This window comes from Leptinotarsa decemlineata, unplaced genomic scaffold (assembly GCF_025532065.1).
Source record: "Leptinotarsa decemlineata unplaced genomic scaffold, Ldec_3_MD MMD2_P_RNA_scaffold_14, whole genome shotgun sequence".
In the NCBI taxonomy this organism is placed as follows: Eukaryota; Metazoa; Arthropoda; class Insecta; order Coleoptera; family Chrysomelidae; genus Leptinotarsa; species Leptinotarsa decemlineata.
This window is the reverse complement of record NW_027412528.1, coordinates 285,545-298,468: the sequence shown is the minus strand read 5'-3', so window position 1 is coordinate 298,468 and position 12,924 is coordinate 285,545. Positions and strand designations below refer to the sequence as shown.

Genomic DNA, 12,924 nt, shown 5'->3' with positions numbered 1-12,924 from the left:
TTGAAACACGTGTCGAGGTTTAGTGTTGGGATTAAACTCCAGAAATATTCATTACTACACCAAATGTTCCAAACAGTGCATCACAAGTATGGTGTTTTATGTGCTCCCAAATAAGCTCTATTGGGCTTAGCTCGCAGTGATGAAGGGGAAGACGTAATACCAACTATTCATTATGTGCTTTAGAAATTTCGTCAACAATGTATTTATTATATTTGGTTTTATGTTCATTCACTATCCTTAAAAGTTCTGCTTCTACCGTGTTATCTTCGAATAATATAATTTTCAAACGCATCCAGTCTTGAATTTCATGTTTCTTATGGCTGTAGTAGAAATTTCTTCAGCTTTTCTGGAATGATATGGAGCGTTGTCTAAAACAATTACACATATATCTTCTAGTTTCGGAACTATGTTCCTATACAAACGAATTCTCAAAAGATATGCCATTTCCTTATGATAATCGTCAGTTTTCTCCGACTCGAAGGCCAACAAGGCGTCGAGGACAAAACCGGTTTCGCTTCCTATGTGACACTTTCTCCTGAAAAGGAAATTATTTTGTTATAGTTGAAACAGGAGAAGCGTTTCTTTTCATACGAATGATATCACATAATAATAACAAGTTATCTTGTTCACAAAGATACGTGGTTTATTGAGAATATAATGAGATGATTCTCATATGGAGAGTGTAGTTTTTTATCTGTAAGGACACACAATATCTGTATATGTACACATCACAGGCGTTAAAACGTAACTGACCATTCCGAAACAGTAGCAATATACCTGTAATAATGAATTAATGGATGTAGATGGTCAGCGCAAGAAGACTTGTTTATTTTACCCAATAAATGCAAATGTGCGTATTGATCATGCATTTATCACGAATGTATCGTTGTTTGTATTGCTTTGGTTGTTGAATAGATATAGTATATTGAGGATTTTCCAAACAGGAAAGCAAGCAGAGTGGAAATAATATAATTGTGTTAATATTCTTTCAAATGTTTGGATTTTATTGCTTTTTACTAATTCTATTCAAAACTGGATGAAACATTCTAGTCTGAATTTGAACACAAAATTTCCATGTAAAAACATGACGATAGATAAAAGGCGCTTCATCGTTTCGCACACACTCGCTGGCGGGTCGGCGTTGCCTGGGCGATGTGATCTTCCCTTATCAAAACACTTTATAAGGAATCGATAGAGAACTCAATCCTCGAATATCGAAGATAATCAAGGCTCCCCAAGGCAATCAGTTGCAGAGCGAAATTTCGACATCAATCGCCGATCACCGGTTTCATTCCGTGTTACGGAATGAAACTGCGCAGCACGTTGATTGTTATCGCGCAAAAAAAATAATAAAATAGATATGTGGACAGTTTTATACCTTTTAGACATTATGTATGGAATATAACATCGTTCAAATGTCCGCCACGGCGCTCTGAGTGGGGCACATCCGAAACGTCCAATTTTCCATAACTGGTGCGTAAATCAGGCTGAATTTGACCGATGGCATGGGTTATGATGGCTTTGAGGACTGTTTTTTTTCCTGAGGGGAACGCTCCTGCTCGAAGTGTGGGACTCCATGACTCTGTCACAGCCTACCCACTAAACCCCTCTTCAGCATTCAAGTGGCTCTTTCTGGAACTGCTTTGGGGCATTACTTCAGAAAGAGGATGCTTATTATTCTTAGTTTTTTTTCCTCATCGCTGTCTATTTTCTCTCACCCTGCGATGTCTCTCTCCTTCGTGTCAATTATGTATTTGGCCAGGGAGCTTATTTTAGTCCAAATTTCTGCATCCTCCAGCATCTTGTTTAGTATGTTGTCTGAAGTTAGTTGACCTTTGACCGTTTCCACTTCTTGTCTTTTTTGATGCCATCTCATACAGGTGAAGAATGTATTTGAATAGAACTGGCCGATACTTGATGAAAATCCATATTTGAAAAACTAATCAATAGCGTTTATTCTATGATTTCCACCATAAGGGTTTTACAAAAACTACGACACGTGTTTCGCTATACAACAGCTTCTTTAAGCATAACTGCATAGCTTCTTATGCTTGAAGAAGCTATTGTATAGGGAAACACGTGTCGCGGTTTTTGTAAAACCCTTATAGTGGAAATCATAGAATAAACTCTATCGATTAGTTTTTTTTTGAAGAATGTATGTTCGACGGTGTCACCTTCCTCGCAGTATATGCATGAGTCGCTATTGCTTACATGGAAGCGTTTGCGGTAAGTCTGGAAGCACCCGTGCCCTGTTAGTAGCTGTGTCAAGTGGTACGTGGTATCACCATGCTTCCTCGAAAACCAGGGAGCTATATCCGGGATAAGTCTACGCGTCCACAGTCCTGTATCTGCTTCTCCTTGCCACCATTCCTGCCATCTTTCGAGCATAGTCGTGTTCCGTGCTACGGAATGAAACCGCGCAGCACGTTGATTGTTATCGCGCAAAAAAATAATAAAATAGATATGTGGACATGTGGTGGAAATTCATCCACCACATTTCGAATATTCCTTTCGGTAGGACAATTATGTCGACAATTAGGTGCGCGCGGTACGTAGCAGAACACGTAGCCGAACAGAACACCCATTTTGATAAAACAATAACAATTTCATTATTTGCACGTGTTGTTGAATGATATATCCATCCATGGTGATTTGGCAGACTGACTGAATAAACTGACTGAATAAATGACAACTAATTTGACAGATGTAGTCCCTGTTGGAAGACCCTCTAGTTTATTCAATAGAGTCCATGTAATATGCAACTATGATCTTTTAAAATATTCTATAAAATAACAAATTTTTTTAGATTTCATTCTAGAACTATATCATATTCTTTTGAATCAAGTATTGACACTCTCCCAGCAATGGCTAACGACTCTAATACATCTGAACATCACTGATTATAGGTGATTTTTATATAACAAGCACGATACACTCATAACGGTATGCTACTCGTTAGTTCCAAACGCGTCCAGTTACGCAGATGACGTGAGAGAATTTCTCACAAGTTCTCTGTTGTGCTGTGAAGTTTAAGAATTATTACGAAATTATTGTCAAGAGTGGTTTTCAAACATTTTTAATTTGTCAATTTAGTGTCGTATTCGAAGCTTCAATAATTAAACAAAAATACGAGTAGGTAGGTATATAACTAAGAATGCCTGGTTGTGCGGTTTTTGGTTGTAATAATTACAATAGAGTGACAAAAGGGACCAATATTAAGTATTTTCGATTCCAAAGAGCAAAGAACTGTCTAAACAATGGATTTCAGCATGTAGGAGGAAGAACAACATCAATTTGAAAAATGGTGTGTATTAATTAAAGCAATGATGACACATAATTTATTAGGTATTCAATGGTTTTCAGCAACTATTTGTTCTATTCATTTCCATAAAGATTGTTTCGAATATTTATCAGTCAAAGAGCAATATGGTACTTTTTCATCAAAAAACGCCCGTATTTTGAAAACTGATGCTGTGCCCACTCTGAACCTCACATTTAAGAGAAAGCAAACTGAAGAATCAGAAAGAACAATTCGTTTTGCTAAAAGGAGAAAATCCACTCTTTTACCAGAGCAACAATTGGAAGGTAGTGTTTCCACATCACTACAATTAAATACTGAAGAGATAGAACAACTTGAACAAACAAACGTAGATAGCACTTGCAGTACTTCAGTTCAGTCGAATGCACAACAAAAAACAGAAAAAGAGAGGTTAGGTTCTTTTATCAATCGAACTTAATGTCACTGTGAATATTGCCAGTAATCGATTTTTTTTCTTTATGCATTTTTAAATTTTTTTCAGAATTGCGGAGTTACGTATAGCAGAACTAGAAGAAAAGGTTGCACATTTGGAATCGTTAAATAGGGAGCTGTGCGATGAAAATTTACAACTGAAGAAAGATATGGAGACATGCAGAAAATCATTGGAGAAATGTTTTTCGTCTGGTCAAATAGAAAGACTATTGAATCCCCATAAGAATCTTAGAAAGTGGTCAGCAGTGGATATTGCATCTGCCATATCATTGAGAAGTGTTAGTCCAAAGGCCTATCGCTATTTGAGAGCGAACGCAGTGCCCCTACCAGCACTCTCTACTTTAAGGAAATGGGCTTCTTCATTCAATCTCAGCCCCGGACTTTTGACCAATGTTATCAATCTCATGCAAAAAATGTCATTTCAATTGAAAGACATTGAAAAGTTGTGTGTTCTTTCCTTCGACGAAATGCATTTATCCAATAGGATTGATATAAATAAAAAAGATGAACAAGTGATAGGCCCACATAAGACTTGCCAAACTGTAATGGCACGAGGGCTGATTAGTAACTGGAAGCAACCAGTGTTTTATGATTTTGATCAGCCAATGAAAAAAGAAATTTCAAACCAAATTATATCTGCATTATTCAATGCCGGTTTCACCGTGGTAGCCATAGTAAGTGCCATGGGTCCTACGAATATGAAATATTTCTCGGAAATGAATATTGCTCACGATAAGGATTGTTCATTCCCACATCCTTGTAATGAATCTATGAGGATTTTTTTGTTTGTCGATGTACCTCATCTAATCAAGTTATTGAGCAATCACTTCATTGATCAAGGATTTTGGTTAAATGGTACATTTATGGATAAATCCTGTTTCGAAAGTATCCTGGATATATCTACATCAGAGCTTTCTATAGTACATACAGTCAGCAAGTACCATATCGAATTGAAGGGAACTGAAAGACAAAAAGTTAGGCCAGCAGTGTAACTGTTCTCTAATTCTGTTTCGAAGGCAGTTTCATATTGTGGAAAAAGCGGATTAATGCCATCAGAGTAACCCTGGAAACAAGTATCAGACTTCGTTCAGCTCATTAACAGATGGTTTGACGTTATGAATTCGAAAACGAAAATAAGGGCTAACGAACCATCTAAAAACGCATTTGGTATAAATTTACAGGATCAGAAAAAAGTACTAGAAAAAACTTCCAATGTGATTTAAACACTACGAGTGGGAAAACATAAATCCTTGATTCAGTTTCAGAAAGGTATACTTTTGAGTAATAGATCAATTGTTGAGCTCTTCCTTTATCTTCAGAAGATGCACTCTGATGTCCAATATATTCTTACTATGCGACTGAATCAGGATATTCTGGAAAACTTTTTTTCTTACATGAGAGGGATGGGGTCATCTAATGATCATCCAAATCATCTGGATTTCATTTATAGAATGCGTTGGTTCATTTTGGGAAAACACTCAGCATCAGTTTTCACTGAGAACAGGAATACCGAAGAAACCGGAGAGCAATGTTTAATCCAACCTCTAAAACAAACTTCAGAACATCCTGAGTTTGAAGAGTTAAACTGCATTACTGCTGATATGTTTGGGAATATATCAACGGGAGCGGAATGTCTGGAAAACTCCCGGGAATTCCAAGATGAAGAAAATTTGATTCCTTATTCCTTCATAAATCCATGTTATGAAAAATGTCACAATGATGGACCAGATATGTCGCAAGAGGCGTTGGAGTTACTCGGATTGGAAGAAAAAATAAACAATGACTCATTAACTTATATAGCGGTTATGTGGCTCATAAATTCAAGAAAAAATATAATTTGGGAACGAAAGTTCTTCCAGCTTCTTCCAAAGATTTGGATTGGTTGCAATTCATATCAAGGGGAGGTCTTCTAAGACCCAATAACTCATTCCTTCGAGCAGCACAAATAATGGAAACCGAATTTCAGAAAATGCATGGAAATACATTATCCAGAGGAAAAGGTATCTTTAAAACTTTAACGCAAAGAACCATAGAAAAGATAGAAAACCCAATACCATACGATGCATTACATTGTTTGTGCAGAACAAGGACCTATATAAGATTGCGAGAGATTAACAAACAAATAAGTTTCCATAATTTGAAAAACAGGATGGAAAAAAAAATTAATAAGTTCGTAAATCAACGAAAAAAAACTCGATGAATTACCAAAATAGCTTCTATCTCATTTTGTAGCTCGTTGTCATATGTCTTGTTACTTCAAATAATTAGAATATGGAAAATTTGACCCATGTGCAATTTATCTTTTTTGAAAACAAAAGTACTTCAAAAAATATGTATTTTATTACCTAGCCGATTGAATTTGTCAAAAATATTGTCAAAAGTCGGAAATATCATCATAGTATGCATCACCCTCGGTTTCATCAATAGGGTGAGAAAATGACTCATAATTTCAGTATTCAGTAGACTCAGGAAACAAATATACCTACTTCTGAAAAAATCAACATGTATGTATTTATGCATCAAGACTAATAATTCCATTTTCATGCGAAAATGCCTGGAGATATTCGACCGAATCTCATTCTCCTTCTAATGAATTGTGCGTTGTCCGGCTCCGTGCTTCGCAGTGACGTCACAAGTCAGGACAGAGCGGACAGAGAGATGCGCGTCGGCATACCGTTATGAGTGTATCGTGATAACAAGTCTGGTTCACATGTACTCGATTTAGTTTTTTTTGGTGACATTTTTCAGCCTTGTCCAAAAATTACGACCAAGGTGTCATTCGATTCGTATTTTTGCCTAGAAAGTTTAAGGAAAGTTCCGAAAACGCGCCGATAAAAATTACAAAAGTTATAAACAATTAATTTAAAAAAAATTGGGCTTTAGTTTTTTCTTAATATCTCGGAAAATTTTCATAATTTTGGAAATTTGAAAAAAGATTTGAAAAGATCAATGAATTTGCGTAAAAAAAGTCTCGACTCCCGAAACTGTATCTCGATTATTTATAATTTTTACAGAGCCCTGAAAATAGAGCCAAAACCGGGTAGTCTGGCTTCCGCGCGCCTTTCGTCACTCTGACATAAAAACAAAAAAAATTATTTAAACATATCAAATGTAAATATTAAGGAATGAAAAAATTCATGTAATGTTGGGATACATCAATAAACAATAATCCGCAGTCAAAAAATGTTTATCCCAATTTTAACGTTAATTATAAATTTGTTAATTAATAACTTTTTTTGAATTGAAAGTTAATATAAAAATCCCTATAATTATTGAACTAAAACCTTGGCATTTTTTCCTTTGGTGAAGTTATCCTCAATAGGCAAAAAAATAGATTACCGTTGCCAAAATGAAAAAATTAATATTTTCTATTTTTTTATTAACAATTGAAAATTATAATTTTATAAAAAATACATTACAATTTTTTTTTATTTTTTATTGTTCCAATGTCTCATGGCTAAAAACTAATCAATAATATTTTTTTAAATTTTTTACAGCTATTGTTGATAAATTTAATATGAACAAATACATTGTTTATAAGCAATTCGAAAATTTTTTTTGCATTATGTTAATTGAAAAAAAATCATGATTTATAGAAAAAAAATAGTTTCTTAAAAAAATTTCTTTGTTGCTAAAAATGCGTTTGTTAATTAACAATCGTTTTTTGCAACTAAATATCAAAATCAAGGAACCGTTCTTTTTTAAATCATAAATTCTATTGTTCTTTAAGGTTTTGAAAAAACTTTTTTTTATTCTTTTCTCATTTGTTTATTTAAAAAAAATTACTTATAAACAAATTTTTTTTTCAATACTTTGTTCTATAATAAAAGTAACTATGTGTTCAGGTCAGGTATAAAGGTAAACCCTCCAAAACAGTTAACAGATGTTTCTTTCACGTAACAAAAGAATATCGCATACAGGTATAAACCGGAATTTTAAAGTAATTTAAAAATTTGTGAGCTTTGGAAATTTGAAGAAGGTTAATGAGTTAACTCATTAAAATTAAATTAACAGAATGACTGATTGCTTCATTTAATTTTCCCAAACTCCATACAAATATGACAATAAGTGAATGTTAATGATCCTACAACTACTAAAAGTGCAAGTAATAAAATCCTTATGACTTATTGTTACATGACATGAAGTTTATGTTGAAAAGACTTAAAAATTTTTCTTTTTTTAATAAATAACGATCAATAATTAAATAAATAATAGGACTACAACTTTAGTAAAAGGCTTTAATTGTTGATAAATTCATATTGAACAAAAAAGACTTGAAGCATATTTATCATAACTGCGATAGTTTGAAAGTTATTATAATTATAAAAGCGAAGGAGCGAATGAAAAAGACAAGTATCAAGGTATCACAATATTGAAAGTTTTATAAAAAATTGAATAAAAAAAACACATAGTTACTTTTATTATAGAACAAAGTATTGAACGAAGTATTAAATAAACAATTGAAAAAAAGAATAAAAAAAAGTTTTTTCAAAACCTTAAAGAACAATAGAATTTATGATTTAAAAAAATCGGTTCCTTAATTTTAATATTTAGTTGCAAAAAACGATTGTTGATTAACAAACGCATTTTTTAGCAACAAAGATATTTTTTTAAGAAACAATTTTTTCTGAAAATCATGATTTTTTTCAATTAACATAATGCAAAAAAATTTTTTCAAATTGCTTATAATGTACTTTCATTATAATAGCTGTAAAAAATAAAAAAAAATATTATTAATTAGTTTTCAGCCATGAGACATTGAAACAATAAAAAATTAGAAAAAAAAATTTTGTAATGGATTTTTTATAAAATTATAATTTTCAATTGTCAATAAAAAATAGAAAATGACAATTTTTTTATTTGGGCAACGGTAATCATTTTTTTGCCTCATAAGGATAACTTCACCAAAGGAAAAAAATGACAGGGTTTTAGTTTAATAATTAAAGGGATTTTTATATTAACTTTCAATTCAGAAAAAGTTATTAATTAACAAATTCATAATTACCGTTAAAATTGGGATAAACATTTTTTGACTGCGGATTATTGTTTATTGATGTATCCCAACATTACATGAATTTTTTCATTCCTTAATATTTACATTTAATATGTTTAAATATTTTTTTTTGTTTTTATGTCAGAGTGACGAAAGGCGCGCGGAAGCCAGACTACCCGGTTTTGGCTCTATTTTCAGGGCTCTGTAAAAATCATAGATAATCGAGATACAATTTCGGGAGTTGGAACTTTTTCACGCAAATTCATTGATCTTTTCAAATCTTTTTTCAAATTTCCAAAATTTTGAAAATTTTCCGAGATATTAAGAAAAAAGTAAAGCCCCATTTTTTTTTCACTCAAGTGTTTATAACTTTTGTAAGTTTTATCGGCGCGTTTTCGGACCTTTCCTTAAACTGTCTAGGCAAAAATACGAATCGAATGACACCTTGGTCGTAATTTTTGGAAAGGGCTGAAAAATGTTACAAAAAAAAGTACATGTGAACTATCAATAACCAACGGAAAAAATTGAATTATGCAGTTAGAAACAAGTTCATGGAAACCCGTCAAGTTGAAGTTTGCAATTTTCCCCCAGTTCATATGAATCTGATTCAACATGAACAAAGCAGGTATTTAGGTATGCTTGTCAGAAAATGACCTCGACAAAAATGTTCTGTATCAGTTGTACATTAACTCACTTGAAAATGTTTTTTTCTGTGAATACAATGGAAAAATATGAATAACCTAAATATTTACTATCACCAATAAGGTGAGTGGTATTCATAACATTTGAACTTGTTTGTAAGGCCAATAATAATAGTTTTGAGTATTAAGAAACAATTCAAATACATGAGGTTTCCAATATCTTGAGTCATTTATTTGCTTTCTCAGACAGTCCACATGGAGGAATTGCAGAAGACCCTCGTAGATGTTCTCAAAATCTATGGACATAATTTGGCCATCGTTCTCAAAGAGGTTAACACAAAAATCAGTGAGCTATTAGTAAGTATAATTCGAAGTTGAAACTTTGATTCTCTCAGTTGATTACAATAGTTCTACACGATACCAAAATCTCAATTTTTCAGATCAAAAGTCGTTCGTTAAAAAAGGAATAATCGTTCCTCCAAAGAGGCTTCATTTTAAATATATGAGGTTTTCAAATGGAGTATCGTTTCAAACTACTCCGCCTTAGCGCTCCAGTGCCGGTAGTTACATCTATGAAGAAGCCACTTACGTTATTACAGAAGCAGTGGTTTTTCAAAAAGACGTTGCTGGATGAAAATACCGCCTACTTGAGATAATAGTAATTTAGTCGCACAAGTTATACAACAATTACGTGCTATCATTCATTTTTTTAGTGTTTAAACTTAAATTCATCGCACTCAGTGTGACGTTTATGCTGAAAACATTTAAGACTGATGAAAGTAAATGGGTTAGGGCCTTATTAAGCTGTAATTAGGCAGGAAACAATTGGATCACCCTTCATACAATTTCGATATGGCGTCGAGTGACTACAGTTTATTTCTGCAGTGATGATGATGTGGTCAAAACGACCGTGCTGCATTGGTTGTCTGATAGAAATGCATATATATATATATATATATATATATATATATATATATATATATATATATATATATATATATATATATATATATATATATATCAAATTTGCCCACCCGTTACACCATTTCAGTTGTGTGAACGCCTAGGGCGCTAATACTACCGGCTGAAATCCGCCTGAAATTGTGAATTTTAGATTTCGAAAACAGAAAAAAATTGTTTTCCAAAACGTCAATCACTCAGGAAAGATTGTGGAAGGTTATATACCAAAAAAACAATAAGAAATACCACTTTTGATTTAAAGAATCTTCAATGTTTATCACATTTTTTATTTGTCCCCTTTTTTATTTGTGTACGTGATTTTGTTGAGTTACTTTCATATGTTCAATTATTTATCCCTTGCTTCCATTTTTCAATTGTAGACATTCTGGAAAAATAAAATAACACATTCTGGAAGCTTGAATAATCAATTAATAGTATTCTGACAGTACTTCAAGTTAATTCATTTTCGGAGTAGAAATAACAACTTATCAGAAATACGCGACGGACTGTGGCTGTTCATCGTTTTGAGGTTCAACTCAGTACACCTCGAACTTCACTGTATAAGAACTCTTTCATTTGGAGAACTGCGTTTATATGAAATAAACTTCATGAGAACGTTTTCCAAATGGATTTAATCTCCAGCGATTCAAATCCAATGTGAATCGCTACTTTTGCACCGGCACCGCTCATAGAGCGCTTTGAAGATTTTTCTGTAGTGCTTGTATTGTATCCTCAGAAAAAGTGCAGATGAATTGATATAAAGTGATATTGAACTCAATTCCAGTTGGTAATAAATTAATATAAGGAAACTTTCAATTTTCAGGCATTTATGTTATGTCTATAGTGGTTTTTTGTTACACTTTACATATTAATTGAGTTCAATTGAGTTATACAATTATACTCTGTTGGTGTTTGCATTTATAATATCAATTTGAAATATCGTATCAATTGATACAGGCTATCTTCTTCCGGATTTCGCCATGGTGTTCTTTGGTTACAATCTCCAAAGTTTCACCTGCAATCAACTGAAACTGAAGCTCTCATGAAATACGCGCGAACGTTTCGAAATATGAATTGATATTTCAATTGTATGAATAACCAACTATATTCCGTTGACTGTCTTCAGGTTAATGACTTTTGAGGAAACTAATACTATAAAGTCAGTTAACGTATATTAAATTCCATGAATCGATTCATGTCCAAATGTAATTTGAGGGTACTAATGTTATTTTCAAAAAGGACTATCACTCTCTTTGATTAAAAAACAAAAAACATTCTTGAAATAAATCAAGTATGGAAGGTAAAGTTGTTCAATAATGTTACTGTATTCGAAAGCAATTCAGACAGACGTTTAATAACACATCATGTTAAACATATTTGCTTATCATTTTCACCAACAAAAAGACTTCCTCACACATCCGATAGATATATAAAGAGAGTTTTCAATACGATTCAAATTCCTTCAATAGTTGAAACCTATATCGTAAATATGCTCGTATGAAGTTTTTTTCTCAAAATGCACTCAAAAATAATCTTCAAAATTAGCATTTGATCAGAAATTGCAATAGGTCAATAGCGACTGTTCGAGGGTTACTATATTTCTGATTACTGATCGAGTACCAAAAAAGTTATGGAAATTCATCTTTGAGAGGAGTTTTGAATCGAAGTTGAATCGTTTATTATTTTTTTCTAGGATGAGGCAGCCGAAAATTTATCTACCAAAGAAGTGAAGAAATCCGCCCTTTCTGTTCCTGAAATCAAGGTACAAACTTCGAAGGCGACAATAAGAAATTCCTTGGTGAAAGTAAATGGCATTGAAGACGAAGCTGCTTAAACCCATTCGTTCATTGATATATTTCATTTATTTATTTGAGTTTCGACGAGTAACAGTTATTTTGAAATGTTGAAACTATTCTGAAGTTTCTTTAGATTATATCTACTTTATTGTTTTGTTGCTCAACTATCTACGTATATGATTATGTTATCAAATTAGATCTTATAAATGCTTTTGAAGGTGTTACGGTTTTTTGTTTGTTAAGTATTGTCTATTGTTGCGTCTGCAGATTCTTCACATATGAGTGGGGAGTTTGTGGAGACGCATTATAATAGTATAAAGATAAAGGGATTGGAAAATATATATATATATATATATATATATATATATATATATATATATATATATATATATATATTTATATATATATATATATATATATATATATATATATATATATATATATATATATATATAGGGTATGTCAGAAAGTCTATACATATTTGAAAATCAAAGCAGATAAAAAAATCATAAAAATGAAGAATTATCAATAACTGATAATTCAAAGATGAAACAATATATAGGGATTATAGTCTGGTTCACATGTACTCGATTTAGCTCTTTTTGGTGACATTTTTCAGCCCTGTCCAAAAATTACGACCAAGGTGTCATTCGATTCGTATTTTTGCCTAGAAAGTTTAAGGAAAGGTCCAAAAACGCGCCGATAAAAATTACAAAAGTTATAAACAATTAAGTGAAAAAAAATGGAGCTTTAGTTTTTTCTTAATATCTCGGAAAATTTTCA

At 32.4% G+C, this 12,924-nt stretch overlaps 1 protein-coding gene across 5 annotated transcripts in view; it reads left to right on the top strand.

The window, feature by feature from the left end:
* The window catches only part of LOC111505337 (lipid storage droplets surface-binding protein 1), a 50,582-nt gene extending 38,220 nt beyond the window's left edge, over window positions 1-12,362 (top strand). For 4 of the 5 annotated variants that reach the window (XM_074176275.1, XM_074176247.1, XM_074176239.1 and 1 more), the window contains 2 exons: window positions 9,632-9,742; window positions 12,039-12,362. In XM_074176275.1, coding sequence (XP_074032376.1) covers window positions 9,632-9,742; window positions 12,039-12,179 — 252 coding nt within the window. In that variant the 3' untranslated portion in view covers window positions 12,180-12,362. The remainder of the gene's footprint in view (window positions 1-9,631; window positions 9,743-12,038) is intronic. The other variant, XM_074176268.1, reaches the window with a different exon arrangement.
* Window positions 12,363-12,924: the final 562 nt, after the last annotated feature.